At 48.0% G+C, this 13,667-nt stretch overlaps 2 protein-coding genes across 3 annotated transcripts in view; one reads left to right on the forward strand and one right to left on the reverse strand.

Annotated features, from left to right (window-relative positions):
- The first annotated feature begins 108 nt into the window (after nucleotides 1-108).
- trappc14 (trafficking protein particle complex subunit 14) lies at nucleotides 109-5,481 on the forward strand. 2 transcript variants are annotated; one of them, XM_053859629.1, is made up of 12 exons: nucleotides 109-797; nucleotides 1,061-1,144; nucleotides 1,291-1,420; nucleotides 1,485-1,571; nucleotides 1,668-1,788; nucleotides 1,905-2,052; nucleotides 3,061-3,122; nucleotides 3,203-3,375; nucleotides 3,470-3,585; nucleotides 3,660-3,844; nucleotides 4,000-4,152; nucleotides 4,275-5,481. In XM_053859629.1, exons 1-12 carry the CDS (start codon nucleotides 372-374, stop codon nucleotides 4,276-4,278), a joined length of 1,689 nt encoding a protein of 562 aa, XP_053715604.1. In that variant the 5' UTR covers nucleotides 109-371; the 3' UTR covers nucleotides 4,279-5,481. The 2 variants fall into 2 exon arrangements, with proteins under 2 accessions (XP_053715604.1, XP_053715605.1); XM_053859630.1 differs by having other exon boundaries at nucleotides 3,473-3,585.
- An 819-nt stretch (nucleotides 5,482-6,300) lies between these two features.
- The window catches only part of zanl (zonadhesin, like), a 42,571-nt gene continuing 35,204 nt past the window's right edge, over nucleotides 6,301-13,667 (reverse strand). The window contains exons 101-127 of the mRNA XM_053860312.1: nucleotides 13,422-13,566; nucleotides 13,083-13,330; nucleotides 12,812-12,989; nucleotides 12,618-12,726; nucleotides 12,401-12,495; nucleotides 12,140-12,319; nucleotides 11,567-11,775; nucleotides 11,351-11,495; nucleotides 11,121-11,218; nucleotides 10,900-11,046; nucleotides 10,659-10,823; nucleotides 10,457-10,584; nucleotides 10,083-10,354; nucleotides 9,750-9,958; nucleotides 9,531-9,675; nucleotides 9,206-9,453; nucleotides 9,000-9,129; nucleotides 8,732-8,921; nucleotides 8,492-8,653; nucleotides 8,301-8,431; nucleotides 8,032-8,234; nucleotides 7,747-7,882; nucleotides 7,499-7,642; nucleotides 7,265-7,361; nucleotides 6,841-6,882; nucleotides 6,637-6,677; nucleotides 6,301-6,551 (exon numbers count right to left, since the gene is read on the reverse strand). Coding sequence (XP_053716287.1) covers nucleotides 6,496-6,551; nucleotides 6,637-6,677; nucleotides 6,841-6,882; nucleotides 7,265-7,361; nucleotides 7,499-7,642; nucleotides 7,747-7,882; nucleotides 8,032-8,234; nucleotides 8,301-8,431; nucleotides 8,492-8,653; nucleotides 8,732-8,921; nucleotides 9,000-9,129; nucleotides 9,206-9,453; nucleotides 9,531-9,675; nucleotides 9,750-9,958; nucleotides 10,083-10,354; nucleotides 10,457-10,584; nucleotides 10,659-10,823; nucleotides 10,900-11,046; nucleotides 11,121-11,218; nucleotides 11,351-11,495; nucleotides 11,567-11,775; nucleotides 12,140-12,319; nucleotides 12,401-12,495; nucleotides 12,618-12,726; nucleotides 12,812-12,989; nucleotides 13,083-13,330; nucleotides 13,422-13,566 — 4,053 coding nt within the window. The 3' untranslated portion in view covers nucleotides 6,301-6,495. The remainder of the gene's footprint in view (nucleotides 6,552-6,636; nucleotides 6,678-6,840; nucleotides 6,883-7,264; nucleotides 7,362-7,498; nucleotides 7,643-7,746; nucleotides 7,883-8,031; nucleotides 8,235-8,300; nucleotides 8,432-8,491; nucleotides 8,654-8,731; nucleotides 8,922-8,999; nucleotides 9,130-9,205; nucleotides 9,454-9,530; nucleotides 9,676-9,749; nucleotides 9,959-10,082; nucleotides 10,355-10,456; nucleotides 10,585-10,658; nucleotides 10,824-10,899; nucleotides 11,047-11,120; nucleotides 11,219-11,350; nucleotides 11,496-11,566; nucleotides 11,776-12,139; nucleotides 12,320-12,400; nucleotides 12,496-12,617; nucleotides 12,727-12,811; nucleotides 12,990-13,082; nucleotides 13,331-13,421; nucleotides 13,567-13,667) is intronic.

Genomic DNA, 13,667 nt, shown 5'->3' on the forward strand with positions numbered 1-13,667 from the left:
TCGTTTTTTTGTGAAACGAGTACTTTTCTCTTTCGGGTCAGAAAATGTGATATGAATTTTACCTTAAAGCGTATCGTAGTTTCCGCTACTGATGATCGAGTTTACGTGATTGATTGGTTTGGTCTGGCCGAGAGCGGCTACCGTAGCCCTGCTAACTGTGTTGCTACTTACCGCCTCCAGTGAAAGGAAGTGTGACAGATGCGCTCGCATCCATGCAACCGTTCTGCTTCGATACAGTGGGGTGATGGGAGCCGGTAGGACATGGAGTCATGACGGGTGATAGGACTGAGCTCTGAGGGACTTCCGGAATGCGGAGCTTCGGTTTGTTTACATGCCTTCAGGTAGCAGGTCGTTAGTCCCATCCCGGAACAATGGCGTCTGAGTGCGAGTACTTCATTTACTTTCCTGCCGCTCCGACAGCCGACCTGTCTGACCCGACGACTTTCAAGACACTTCCTCGAAAAAAGCACTTCTACCTGGGCGAGGAGGTGCAGTTTCTTCTCGTGCTGAGGTTCCGGAAGGTAGCGGGGGACGTGTGTGGGGGCGTTCCTTGCCAGCTGGGCTCCCTCGCCGCCGTGACGAGCGTGTGCGCCACCGAGTGCTGGCAGCAGCCGAGACCCGTGGAGTCACAAGTTGAGAGTTGCTGCAGCGACGAGGAGGAATATGACGCCGAACAAGGAGGCGAGAATCAGGGAGGGAAGCTGGACACGGGGGCTTTCACCCGCTGCAGCCCGGTCAACATCCACAGCAGCCCTGCCTCTGAAGGAGGACGGTTGAGCTCGGAGGAACCGGTGAAGGTAAGTGTTGCACTTCAGGATTGTATCATAATCGCTTTATCGAATTGTTAATGTTTTCCCACTCACTGATAACATATGCTGTCTATTAGTGGGCTTCCTACTTGAACCTGGTTGATATAACGTGGAGGATTTCAACGTCATTATCAGTTCATGAATGTGCCTCCACCACAGAGACATGGCCCCTGGTCCACCCTGCCTACACTTGCTTCTTCCCCTTCCTTTTGGGTTGAATTGATTAATGTTTTCCTTTGATTCATCTCTAGTCTGTGCAGTTATTGGACAAAGAGGTCGTCTTTTGTCTCACGGCATCTTTGGATAAACTGCCAGTCAACACACTCAAGGCCAAGGTAAGAGTTATTTATGTTATGTGCAGTACAACGCTTCAACTTCAGTCACACATGTCGATTAACTTCTTGTGTTCTCGTTTTTCCTACTCTTTGTTTTGTTTGGCTGATATCAGGTGTGTCAATATTAATCCATGGTTTGTCCTCAGATAGTGGTGACTGTGTGGGAGCAGGAAGACGAGCAGGCACATGAAAGGGAACAGGACTACCTGACTCTGCTGCAGGTTTCTCCACCATCTCAAATTTTCAAACAGGATCTGAGCACCTTTAAGGCTCAAGGTAAACATCCTCTTTCACTTGCCCTGAGAGTTAGCACTGCTGAACATTTCCTCTTTATTTTTAGTGAGCACCGTTTTGAAAGTCCTTCCACCTCCAAGTGTCCACTGCCAACAACTAACGGTATCTGGAAAACACATGACCGTCCTCAAAGGTATGTTGGAATACAAAACGTAGAGGTAAAGAGTTGTCTAAGTTCCTCGTGGACATCAGAAATGCGGCGCAAACAGTCACATCTTTTCTTTTTTAGTTCTGAACTGCAGCTCCGAGGAGGACGTTTGTGTTCAAGATGTGAAGATCATTCCCAACTACAACCTATCCTACCTCCCGATGATGCCGGACGGTTCTGTCCTCATAGTGGACAATGTTTGGTAACTTGATCTTCACCTTCCTGCTTTCAGTATTATACGGTCTTCTTCTCAAATGTCTGGAAGTGAAGGGAATAGCGTAACCTTAAAGGACTGTCCCTCTCTTCCTCCCACCAAAGCCATCAATCTGCGGAGGTCACCATGGCTTCCTTCTGCCGAGTGATGAGTGAATCATCACGTTTACCCAGCATGCTCAGCTCCCTGGAGGAACAGAACTTCTTATTCCAGCTGCAGCTGCAAGATAAAGATGAGGAAGACTCCAGTGAGGTGAGAGCAGGGTTGACAGAATCGGATTATTAAATGAGGGTTTCAAAAATAGCTCATCTCAACAATGATGGAGGGGCTGCTTTCTGCTGACGGCGTTGCTAGTGTAACCATGACTCAGACCTGTGCGTGAGTCACCTGTCTTCATCTCTAATAAGATTATCTGCGCTGTCGTTGTGGCTGGCCGAGGTCATGTTTTCAGGAGTCCGCTTTGCACAGAGATGAATGTGAGGTAATAGTGAAATATAGTGATTATTATTGGATGCTATTGTTAAATTCAATGCTGAAAACCACTCTGTGTGTGGACAGGATTTTAATGCACTACTGCTATATTTTCAAGGACATATTCTCAATACACTGAACAACTGTTTCCACTTTCACTATGGAATTTACCTGAACTACCAGATCAACCGCTCCCCCATCCTTCCTCCTTTCTCTCATCATCATCATCATCGTCATCATCATCGCCACTGTAGGGGTGTCTCTATGTTTGGTTTTTAACTCTAAGAACACAGTACTGCAAAAGGGCTACCTCATTGTAGAGTTCAAAAGTGGCTCTCTGAATATGCATATTGAAGCAGCAAACATTGTTCACAGTTCTGGGTTTGCATCCCCCCCAACTCTCTCCATCAAATTAGTAGTAGGTTCGGCTAAAGCTACTGGAAGCTCATGTGGAGCTTCTCAACAGCTACTCCTTAGTCAGTGAACTGTGCTGGTTCGATCCAGGTTCTGTGTAAATGTCAACCATAACAGCATGATAACATCAAACAAACAAAGTCAGAGAGGCTAGAGGACATTTATGGATGTGGTCAAGGAGGACATGAGGTTTGTTGGTTTGAGAGAAGAGGAAGCAGAGGACAGGGTGAGATGGAGGAGGTTGATCCGCTGTGGCGATCCTGAAGGGAGAAGCTGAGAGAAGAAGAACAGTATGATAACATCTATTTGTTTTAATGGATTTGACTCATTATTGCACAGCTGAAAACACACATGCTCATCTATGTTTGATGTCAGGGTTTGGAGGTCCCGTTGGTCGCCGTGGTGCAGTGGTTCACGCTGAAGCAGCCTTGCAAAAGGTAACTACTGCTTTACTTATTCCACATAGTAAGCTTTCCAAAGTTATACGAGGCAACTAAAGCCAGTTCTCCTCCGTCAGGTTTATCTCGACCAGCTACTCGCTGCCCAGTATCCGCCTGGACCGTCCTCGGCTGATCATGACCGCCTCCTGTCCCAGATCAGTCCGACCGCTGGAGCCCTTTTGGGTCAAGTACACGTTGCTGAACAACCTGCAGGATTTCCTGGCTGTGCGTCTGATCTGGAATTCTTTGGGTGAGTTTGAAAAGTCTGGCGAGAGAACAGGACATCACGTCACATCTTTGTTCATCTCAGTGCCTCTTTGTTGTTCTCTTTTTCGCTCCTAAAGCAGAGTCAGGCTCAGTGGTGTGTAGGTCGCCTCACAACAACCTGGGGTGTTGTCGGAAGGGTTCCAGCATCTCCTTCACCGTTGCTTTTCAGATCCTGCAGTGTGGACTCTTTGAGGTGCCGACCGTTGTAAACTTCCACGTCTCTCACTGTTCCACACATGTCCAACACATGGTTATGTCTCTTCTCAGTTGAGTCAGAGCATGAAGTTGAAGCTTCAGTTCTCTGCCTGCGTGTCGCCTCCCCCTCCTCCCTCTTCGTCACCTTCTTCTGTCTCATCACCCAGCCCTGCTGCCAGGGAGCTGATGGAGAAACAAGCTGTTGGTCGCTCCCACAGCTTCTCCCACCAGATGCCGTCCAGGTCACACCATGTCAGGTAAAACGTCTTAAGATATGTCCGAAACACAGCTGATCAAACAAATGTACTGTGCATGTACTTATTACTTTCTGAGATGATGTTGTTGTTTCAACTCTGTTACCATCTTTTGGATAAGTTTCATGAGTCACTCTTCACAACTGGGGTGTTGACAGATCCGGCAGTATGATGGATCGACTTGCCATCACTCCACCTGTGGTATCTCCGGTGACCAGAGGCCTTTTCCTGCCACCAGAGAACCCCACCCTCCCGCTGGACAAGATAGCCAAGCGCGAGTGTAAGGTCCTGGTCCTGGATCCCAGCTGCAGGTGAGAAAACAAGGTTGCTGAGTGGAGTTCTCTTGTTCTATGTCAGACAACTTGCTGCTAACGTTGTTTCTCTGTTCATGGAAATGACAACTGACCTCCGTCCCTCTGCTTGCGCGTCTCAGATGACCTGCAGTGAGAGACTTCCGCCTGAAAAAGGCTTTTTGACAGACATGAGGTGGTCAGACCTCCAGAGTTCCACCAGAAAAGAGGTGGACCTCGCGCTTGGGAAAAGTCATTCCATTTCAATGGGCAATGTTGGTGCATTGTCAAGTGTCCGAAAAGCAAGAGAAGCGGTGTGGTGGTGGATCGAGCAAGACGCTGGGGAAAAGGGGAACAATCAGCAAGTGCAGCTCATAGGTTTGAATTCTTTGGTGTTTCAAAGTTTACATTTCTCCCACTTAACCCGTGAAACAATCACTTCAGTAGCAATCTCCGAAATGCCACACACTGGAATCTCCTTCTACTTGAAGCATTGTTCATGTCAGGGCCCAACGTGACATCAGTGTTGCTAGCACAACCTTGTGTCTGAAGACTGTCAGACATTACTGGAAGTAGCAAAAGAAAATATAGACAAATAGGAACGTTGACATTTCTTTTTTAGAGGTTAATGCTTGACCATGTGACTGTATCTTGGTGTCACTTCACTGCCGTGTTTGATTAAAACGCCAAAATATTGGCAAGAGATTTAACTGAGACTAGTGCTGTTCTGTATTTGCCATGGGAATGTGAAACAGTCTGAACACTGATTGTATGGAAGTGGGTTGGTGCTTTATTTCTGCTGGTCTTTGAATGTTATTTGGTTTGTTTGCTGCACTCTCATCATTTCTCTCCAGCTGTGGTCGTCTAATCATTTCAGAAGTCGCATGATCTGTACTTCAGTCTGACACTTTCACTCATTTCACTTGATGGAGGTACAATAATACTGTTGACATCACCATAGATTCCTGCTATTCAACAGCCCAGGTTCTTTTATGCCAGTTGTGCAGCCTGAATTCCATTGAGCAAATTCTCAATTGCAACACTCCACTGTGTTCCAAAGTGAACACGTAGTTGTACTGCATAGCAGCACTTACTGTTTGTGATGCCATTTTGCTTAAGCTGCACTTTTATTGCTGTAATATTTAAGGGGAACAGTTGGATTCCAAATGTGGGACATGCGCTCTTATATCTGAGCCTTTTGATAATTCCTGTGCTAGAAGCACAAGCTGTTTACGGTGTTGAGAAACTGACTGCTACTCAGATTGGATTCAGTTGCTGTGACAGCCTAAATCTGTGACCAAGCTTGTTTTTGAATGTGAAAAATGGGAACATATGTCGATTAAAAGTATTTGTGGGTAAACACATGATGTGTTCTCTCTTTGTCTTCAGTGGCTTTGAGCACATTGTACAATAGTAGGAGGTGCTTTCCTGCCCTGACACTTCCAACACAACTGTGCTGTAGAGTTCTACCCCATGTTTTGTGTTGTTCATTGACAAAATCCTGAGGTGCAATTGTGCTTAGTCGAAAGTCCAGTAGAAAATCCCTTATAACTTGTGAAAAACTGCAGCTACTGACACTCGGCCGTTTCAGCATGTTATTCGTAGAAACAAATGGCAGTGTATGCCATGTTTCATTTATTTATTTTAAATAGCTGTTTCGATTTTATCACAAGCTCTTTTGCATTGTTTTATTTGAGTTTGTTTTAGTTTGTAGCCAACGTTTAAATCACGAACTAAACTTTGATGGTGTACGAGTGTCAGTTGACGACAGGGTGATGAAGTTTGGAAGTGAGGCGCCACTTTAGCCGTTAGCTCTGCGGTGCAGACAGCCCTGGCGTCGCGGCACCGACGGGAAACACTCAACATTATTCTGTCGTGAAGGTGTGTGGTCACGTTAGAAGCACGTCAGGCTTCGAAACAGCCCGCTGCGAGGGAAGAGGGTGCACCACCGCAGATCGTCAACGGGTACGAATCTCCATCTCCGGACGAAGTAAGTAAGTATATATTATTTCCCACAACTCTCTCATAGACACCGGCTAAAAACTGTTCTACCCAGCTAGATAATCCACCTTAAACCTGAGCTGAACGGATGTAAGCAGCCGGGTGCCAGGCTCTTGTTGAAGCCTCAACCGCTGGAGTGAAGCCAGAACCACGCGAACATTTGCACTTCTTTAATTAGACTTCAAACATGTGAATAGCAATTACAATCACCAAAAAGCATAAGTTAATACCTCGCAGGAGCAAACCACAATACTTATATTAACATATTTGACAAAACCGTGTCCTCTATTTCAGGCTTTTATTTCTTTGCTGAAGCCGCCGGTGGAAGCGTCGGACACGTTGCGCTGCAGAAATTCGCTCCGTTCACATCGTGGTCATTCCGTCCGCTCTCTGCTCGTCCATGTTTCCGTATCGGACACCTGAGGGAGGACGGGGTGGAAGCGGATCAATTGAAGAGCCCCGTATTCGATGAGTTGTAACACTTACGGTACTAGCTGCACTTACTTGCGGATCTCAAGCTGATGCCTTTTTCCAACATCTTTTTCCTAAAAAGAGAAGACAACAAAGCAGTTTGACACCTCTCACCCAAATTGTCTTTGCTTCGGCTTTTCATGCAACGATTGCGTGAGTGAATTATTCGGAACCGTCTCCCAGTGCTGATGTGAATTATCACTGGTGATGAATTGGGGTATTCTTATTTTATCTCACCCTCCTTCAGTCGCCCGCTTCTGAATTGAATAAACATGTGACCTGGAACAGGAAAGTTACAGTTTTTGTTTGGTTTGCTCAAAACTAGGCACCAGAGCGACGTGTTCGAGTGACACAACACCTCATTGTGTTTTGTTTCTGATAAAAACATGTGTCACCGTCTTGCATTTGTCAGCATGGTTACGTGTTCAAGGAGGAACTTTCTGCTTTTGTGACCTTCACATTAATGGTGATGTTATGTTGAGGTGCCTCAGAACAGTCGTTTTGTGTCAATGTAGCAGAATCGCTGTGTGTTTTTGCCGCCAACGGCGTGCAAGGCTACACAGCTAAAGGGTTACATGGCTTCACACTAAAGTTTCCTCAGCATGTTGGAGAAGTCTATTCTTGTATGGACTTCACCATCACATACGGTGTTCGCACTTACTTGGATCTTCCTTTGCAAACACACACAACGGTCAGCGTGATGACGAGGATGACAGCCACAGACACCAGCACAGCGATCACGATGATCCATTTGAGATCTGTGCACACATGCGATGACATTAGAGCAATGAAAGTAATAACTCAAGCATCAAATTTCAAGACCCACAGAGTCAAATGACCAAAATTGTCTTTTAAATAAGTGTCTGATCATCACGTGCACAAGAGTGAAACTCACCAAGTACTGGAGGAGGTGGCACCTCCTCGAGCTCACAGTCGGAACCCTCGAATCCATCAACACACTGACAGATGTAGGTGCTGTTGTCGCTGCCCTCTTGACACGTTCCTCCGTTCTGGCAGGGGCTGCTGAGGCAGGGGCTCTCTGTGGAACAACAATGCACTTAGGACTGCAGTGGTTTGAAGACTCTGATCCGTTACCCAGCAGCTCGGGAAATGGCACTGCTGACTTGTCCCAAGGCCACTCACCTTTGAAGCAGTCGCGTCTGAAATCATAGATGGTGCAGACGAATCCTTTCCCGCAGGTCTTGGGTTGGCAGACGGCACCAGTTGGGGTACATTCGCAAGACAGCGAGCAGTCTTCAGTCACAAACTTCTCGTTCAACTGAGAGGGAGTTGAGGGAGGAGGAGATATGAGTCATGGTTTCATTTCAAACTCAGATTTGAAGAAAAAAGTCTAAAGGCAAGATCGCACACTTCATTTCCCTATAGAAGAACTTGTTCCCATGAAGTCCATAATGAAATGACACTCACAGGGTAGTACCGGGTGAGGTACGTGCAGCCACACTGAGCGTATGGCACACAGCTTCCCTCGCTCATGACGAAACCAGGGGCGCACTGGCAGCCCTCCACCGGCACAGTGAGGTCACACTCTGAGGGGGCGGCCAGGTTGGCACAGGAGGCGGGGCAAGAAGACATGGCAGGGGAGTAGGTGCTGTTCCCGGGGCAGGTGAGAGCTGCAGAGAAAGAGTGACGTCAGTCGCTCGTTCACGCGTTGGCTGCTGAGTTGTAGAGAATCTCACCGCAGCCCAGCAGTTGTCTCCACATTCCCAGCGAGACATCGACTTGCTGACAGGCAGTGGCGTACGCATCGTAACTGGCGCAGCGCAGCTCATCACTTCCTTTCTCGGCGCACAGGTCAAACAGGCAGTCGCTGTGGAGCAAAGCGATTTAGCACATGGTGGAAAGCGGTGGTAACACTGGGAGCACTCACTTCTGGAAGTCCTGAGGCGGCAGCTTAGCGTGGCAGGAGGCGAATGGTCCGCTTGGGTCAGACAGTGCGCCGCACTGTGTGGCGCTGCTGTAGTTGACCAAATCGACAGGGGTACAGTCAGTTGTCGTGAACCCTGAATCTGGATCTGTCTCATCTTCACGCCTGGGGTAAGAGGACAGAGAGTGTGAGAAGAGCTGCATGTGTGTGGGTAACATCCATGAAGGGAAGTTGTGGCCTCACTTGTGGACGTGCCGGTCCAATATATTCAGTCCATCAACCTGGCGAACCTCGGTCCGCCAGCTTTCTCCGAAGGTGTTAAGGTCTCTGACAACGCTACCGTCCGGCTTCATGTATTCGTTTCTGGTGATGCCGTCATAGTTCCCACACAGACCCCTGACAGAGTGGCGGTAGGTGCTGGGCAATACGATCTCTGATGGTCACAACAAGCATTAATGTGGAAAATCGGACCAAAAGCGGTTGCAGGGACTCGACCTCTTTCCGACCATACCTCCACGACTGCTGCCGTCAAAGCTCACAGTGAGACCGAAATCGGTGGTCAGCTGAACGTGCTTGGAGTTCATGGTGATGCTCAAACCCTCAACTGGCTCCAGTGGAGGAGTGAGACGCTCGTCGTTTACCTAGAGGGTAGAACCAACCACTTTTAGTGATCAGAAAGAGTTCAGAACATGCTGTCCGTGTGAGGCGAGCACCGACCAGGACTTTCTTCTTCTGGAGTAAGCGGACGGTGACGCCATAAACACGAATGTACATCTCATCCAGGAAGGAGACCCTCCTGTTTCCGCCACGCCGAATGTTCTTCCCGCTAATCACTAACGGGGCCTGTGAGTTGATCAGGTTGTGACCCTGGACCAGGATGTAGGTGTAGGGTCCTTGGAAGTGATGGGTGAACCCATCAAACGTCCTGTGGTGTGGATCACCCGAGATGATGCACCTGTCGAATTCTAGTGAGGACGAAAGATTCAACACAAAAGTCAGGCTCACTGAATGTCACAAGTTTGTCAGTTGCACCACGACTCACTGGCTGGTTTGCAGTATAATTCCCCATCTTTGTCCAGATCACACACGGTTTCAGGAGCACAACGGTGCGTGTTGCATTCAATATTGTTCCCTGGTTTGCAGGAGCAGGACTCGGCACATTTGTTGGTGAGCCAAGAGTCTCCAGCCTACACACACACACAGATCTGTCACATCTCAGGAGGCTCAACACTTGATCTGGCTAAATGGAGGTGTCACTCACATCGTGGTACTCTCCGTCTGAATCCACGCAGCCACACTTGTCCAGAGGAACACACTTGCCGTCACTGAGCACATGGCCGGCGTTGCACTGGCAGCCCTCAACACAGGTGGTCGGGGGAAGATGGCAGGTCAATGGGAAGAGGTCGGAGCAAGTGGGAGGACAGGGAGCTGTGCAGTCAGAATAGTGGCTGTTCGGAGGGCAGGGCAGAGCTGTGGAGGACCAGGACCCATGCATTAACCACAGCGCGGGTCTCCCTCATGTAGGCTCATAAATTGGCACAACAATCAAGCGAGCCAAAGCTGCAGTGATTCACAAACTAGTCCTTCCACTTACGACAGAAGCTGCTGTTCCTCCAGCTGATGGTGACTCCGGCACTCTGGCAGGCTTGAGCGTATGCCTCCACGTTGTCGCACAGTGTCGACTGCATGCCGTTGTACTCGCACATGTCGTATACACAGGTGTCTACGAAGGCTGTTGGGGGCAGCAAGTCGTGGCAAGGTTTGAAGCGATCCGAGAGGATGACCTCAGCACAAATGGAGTCATATAGCTTCTCCTCCTCCTTGGTGCAGTTGGGATGGATGTCTGGTCGGGTGTCAGGCTGACAGCTGAAGGGCAGAAAAAGATAGCATAAGTGATTCGACCAACTATTGGTGAGACTTCTCATTTCTAAATTGCCAGAGCAATGAGCAGAACTGAAAAAAACCCACCCAGGATCACTGTCTCCCTCTGACTTCCAGCTGTTTCCAAGCTCGATTACGTCATCGGTGGGTTTCTTGTTTGGCATCAGGTTGTCGTCTGAAGGGTTTTGGTTATAGTTTCCGCACATTCCGCACAGCTGGAAGAAAGAAGTGGCATTTGTTTTATAATCTTTTCTGTCTTGTGAGGAGGAGTCTCTATCATGGACATTACCGTGTTGAAGTATTCTCCAGGGACAGTGATCTCCAGGTGATGGACGCCATCAAACTTCACCTGCAGTCCAAAGCTTGTGTCCAGCAGACTGTAGACACCACTGGTGATCACCTTACTTCCCGCAGCAGGGATGTTTACAGGAGTTCGCACCCGTCGTCCGTTCACCTATCATCAGAACATCAGAGCATGAAGGACATGCTCTTGAGAGATCACCTTCCAAATTTTACAACATGTTCCTCACCAAAACCCTGCGGGCCTTCTGCAGTTCCACCACGGTGTCGCCGGGCAGGTAGACCGTAGCGGATCGGACATAAGAGGCCTCTGGCTGTCCACGCTCCTCGTTTTTGGCCACTATCTTGAATGGGGTGACCTGGCTGCTGTTGCAGACCTGGTTGTTTCAGGATGGAGACAGATTTATCTTTCTAAGATTGTTCAAACAGAATGAATACGTTGGATATTTACCTCCACTAGAGTGTACGTGCAAGTGCCCATGAACGTGTACATCTCACCGTCGAAGGTATAGTAGTGTGGATCACCAGCCACATGACACACTCCTTTACCTGTCGAAGGAAACAAGACCAAAACCTGGGTTGACATATTGTCACTAGGAAAGTCATCACATTGAAGATCTCACACTGAGCGTTTCGACAGCATGAAGACAGGTTCAGTCATGACGGGGTTAGTGGTGTTACCTGTGGAATGACAGCCCAGGACTCCCTCCACCACCTTGCACTCCTGCGCTGGACTGCACTGCCAAGGCTCGCACGTGACGTTGTTGTGGCCGTTGCACTTGCAACGCTCCGAGCAGTCACGCTCAGTAAACCAGGTGTCACCAACCTACACCAACAGGCAGGTGTAAGAGCTATGCTCAACCAAATCAACTCTTAATGCAGTAATGCAGTCATTACCGGTCTATATTTGCCGTCCTCATCTGTGCAGCCGCACTCGCTGATGGGAACACATTTGTCTCCACTGAAGATCAGGCCATCATTGCAGATGCATCCCTCCACACAGGGCTTGTTGCAGGGACCCTCGGGGCCAGCAGGGTTCTGACAGCTGGGCTGAGCGCAGGCGGGTCCACAGTGGGTGTACTGACTACCAGGTGGGCATTTGATGGCTGGATAAAGTTTGAGACGTGGGTGAGACAGATTGTTTGTGGTCTTTCTTTTGGCTCTATTTTGAATTGAGATGTACATATAAATATGTACATATAAATAAACAGAGAATTAAAATTCAGAAAGATTTTTTTACCTCTACTTTTGTATCATCAAGTCTAACTTTTTCATGAGTCATTATTTTCCCTCAAAATTTAGTCATGACTCAAGTTCAATATTTATGTTAGTCGTTTCCTTTTCAATAATGATTTTTAAAAATGATTTTGAGTATTAAGAGTCCCACGTTTTCATGAGATCCCCTCCATTAACACCTCAGTCCACCCCTGCGGTTTATGAACGCTCTGTTTCAAGCCTCTTTTCACTCACCACAGAAGGTGTTGTTCTTTCTCCAGTCGATGGCTACACCAGCTGCGGCGCACATGTCTGCGTAGCTTTCAATCGCTTGGCAAAGAGCAACAGCCTGTCCTTCGGTGGCACACATGTCGTACACGCAGTTTTCAAAATACGGTGCAGGTGGTACAAGTGCGTGGCAGGGCTTGAAGATGCCTGCAGCCAGAGAAGCAAAGATGTTATTAAAGACTGATTTATCCACCTTTTGTTTGATGAAGGTATGAGAGAAGTGGTTACCGGCGGGATCCTGAATCATGCCACAGTTACTAGGCTTGACTGCATCTTCCTCTACATCATCATCACACTCCTCTTGGCCGCCGCCATTGGTGCAGCTGGACAACAGATAAAACTCTAAATTTAGTGTTGACAGTAACACAAAAAGTGTGACAAAAAAGCATCTTTCGTGATGGCCCTTTTAGCATGTTTTCTCAATGGACCGAACACTGTTACTCACTCAGGTCTGGAGTCTGGGACCTGCCAACTGTCACCCAGCTCATTTGTGTTAGCTGCCGGCGTGTTATCAGGTTTAAGGTTGTCATCTTTGGGGTCATCATTGAAATTGCCTGCAAGAAATCCATTCATTCATTGAGGTTTGGATCACTAAATGACAAGGAATCAGGATATTTAAGGAAGAAATCTGGTTGTTACCGCAGAGGCCACACATCAGGCCTTTGTAGGAGTTGGGCACAGAAACGTCAGCGTGGTGGTTGCCATCGAATCGCACCCTCAGGCCAAAGGTTGTTTCAAGGACAACAAACTTGCCACTCAGGTAGATCTGAACACCTTCAATGGAGGTGACAGGTGGCACCACCGCTGTTCCGTTTACCTGAGGGGGCATCATATTTTGGACAAGTCTCAGATGAGTGTCTTCATGAAATAGTAACATTTGGTATAGTTGTGACTGCGTCTTTGACCCTACCTGAACAGTGCGGCCTTTTCCGAGGATGATCTCCACACCGTACACAGTAATCATCACAGCTCTGACGTAGGAGACCTTCTTACTACTTCCTCTGTACTCGTTTTGGGTATCAACAGTGAAGTAGGGCATGTTGGAGGATTCGTTGCAAGGCTTGGTCATGGTGTAGGAGCAGGCGCCCATGTAGTGGTGGGTGCGTTTGTCAAAGGTGGTGTAGTGGGGGTCACCAGATGCAGAGCACATACCACTTCCTACAGGTAAAAGGAGGCTCAGGATCAGAATTTATTTTTAAAATGCTCTGATTTATTTGTCAATGAAAAATACATTAGATTCATATCTTACCCGTAGAAACACACTGGTACTCTCCATCTTGTAGCTGGCAACTCTCGGTCACCGGTTTACAGGTGGTGTTCTGACACTGGATCACACCTCCACCATTACATGTGCACCTCTGCTTACAGCCCTCCATGAACCAGTCATCTCCCACCTGAAGGAAAATAATTATACGTCGATGAGCAAATGTTTGCATCCAAATGAAGGAGATAATCATACTTGACTGGATGCTATTTTTGGTGCCATATACGAGTC

The sequence above is a fragment of the Synchiropus splendidus genome, chromosome 3, assembly GCF_027744825.2.
Source record: "Synchiropus splendidus isolate RoL2022-P1 chromosome 3, RoL_Sspl_1.0, whole genome shotgun sequence".
Classification (NCBI taxonomy): Eukaryota; Metazoa; Chordata; class Actinopteri; order Syngnathiformes; family Callionymidae; genus Synchiropus; species Synchiropus splendidus.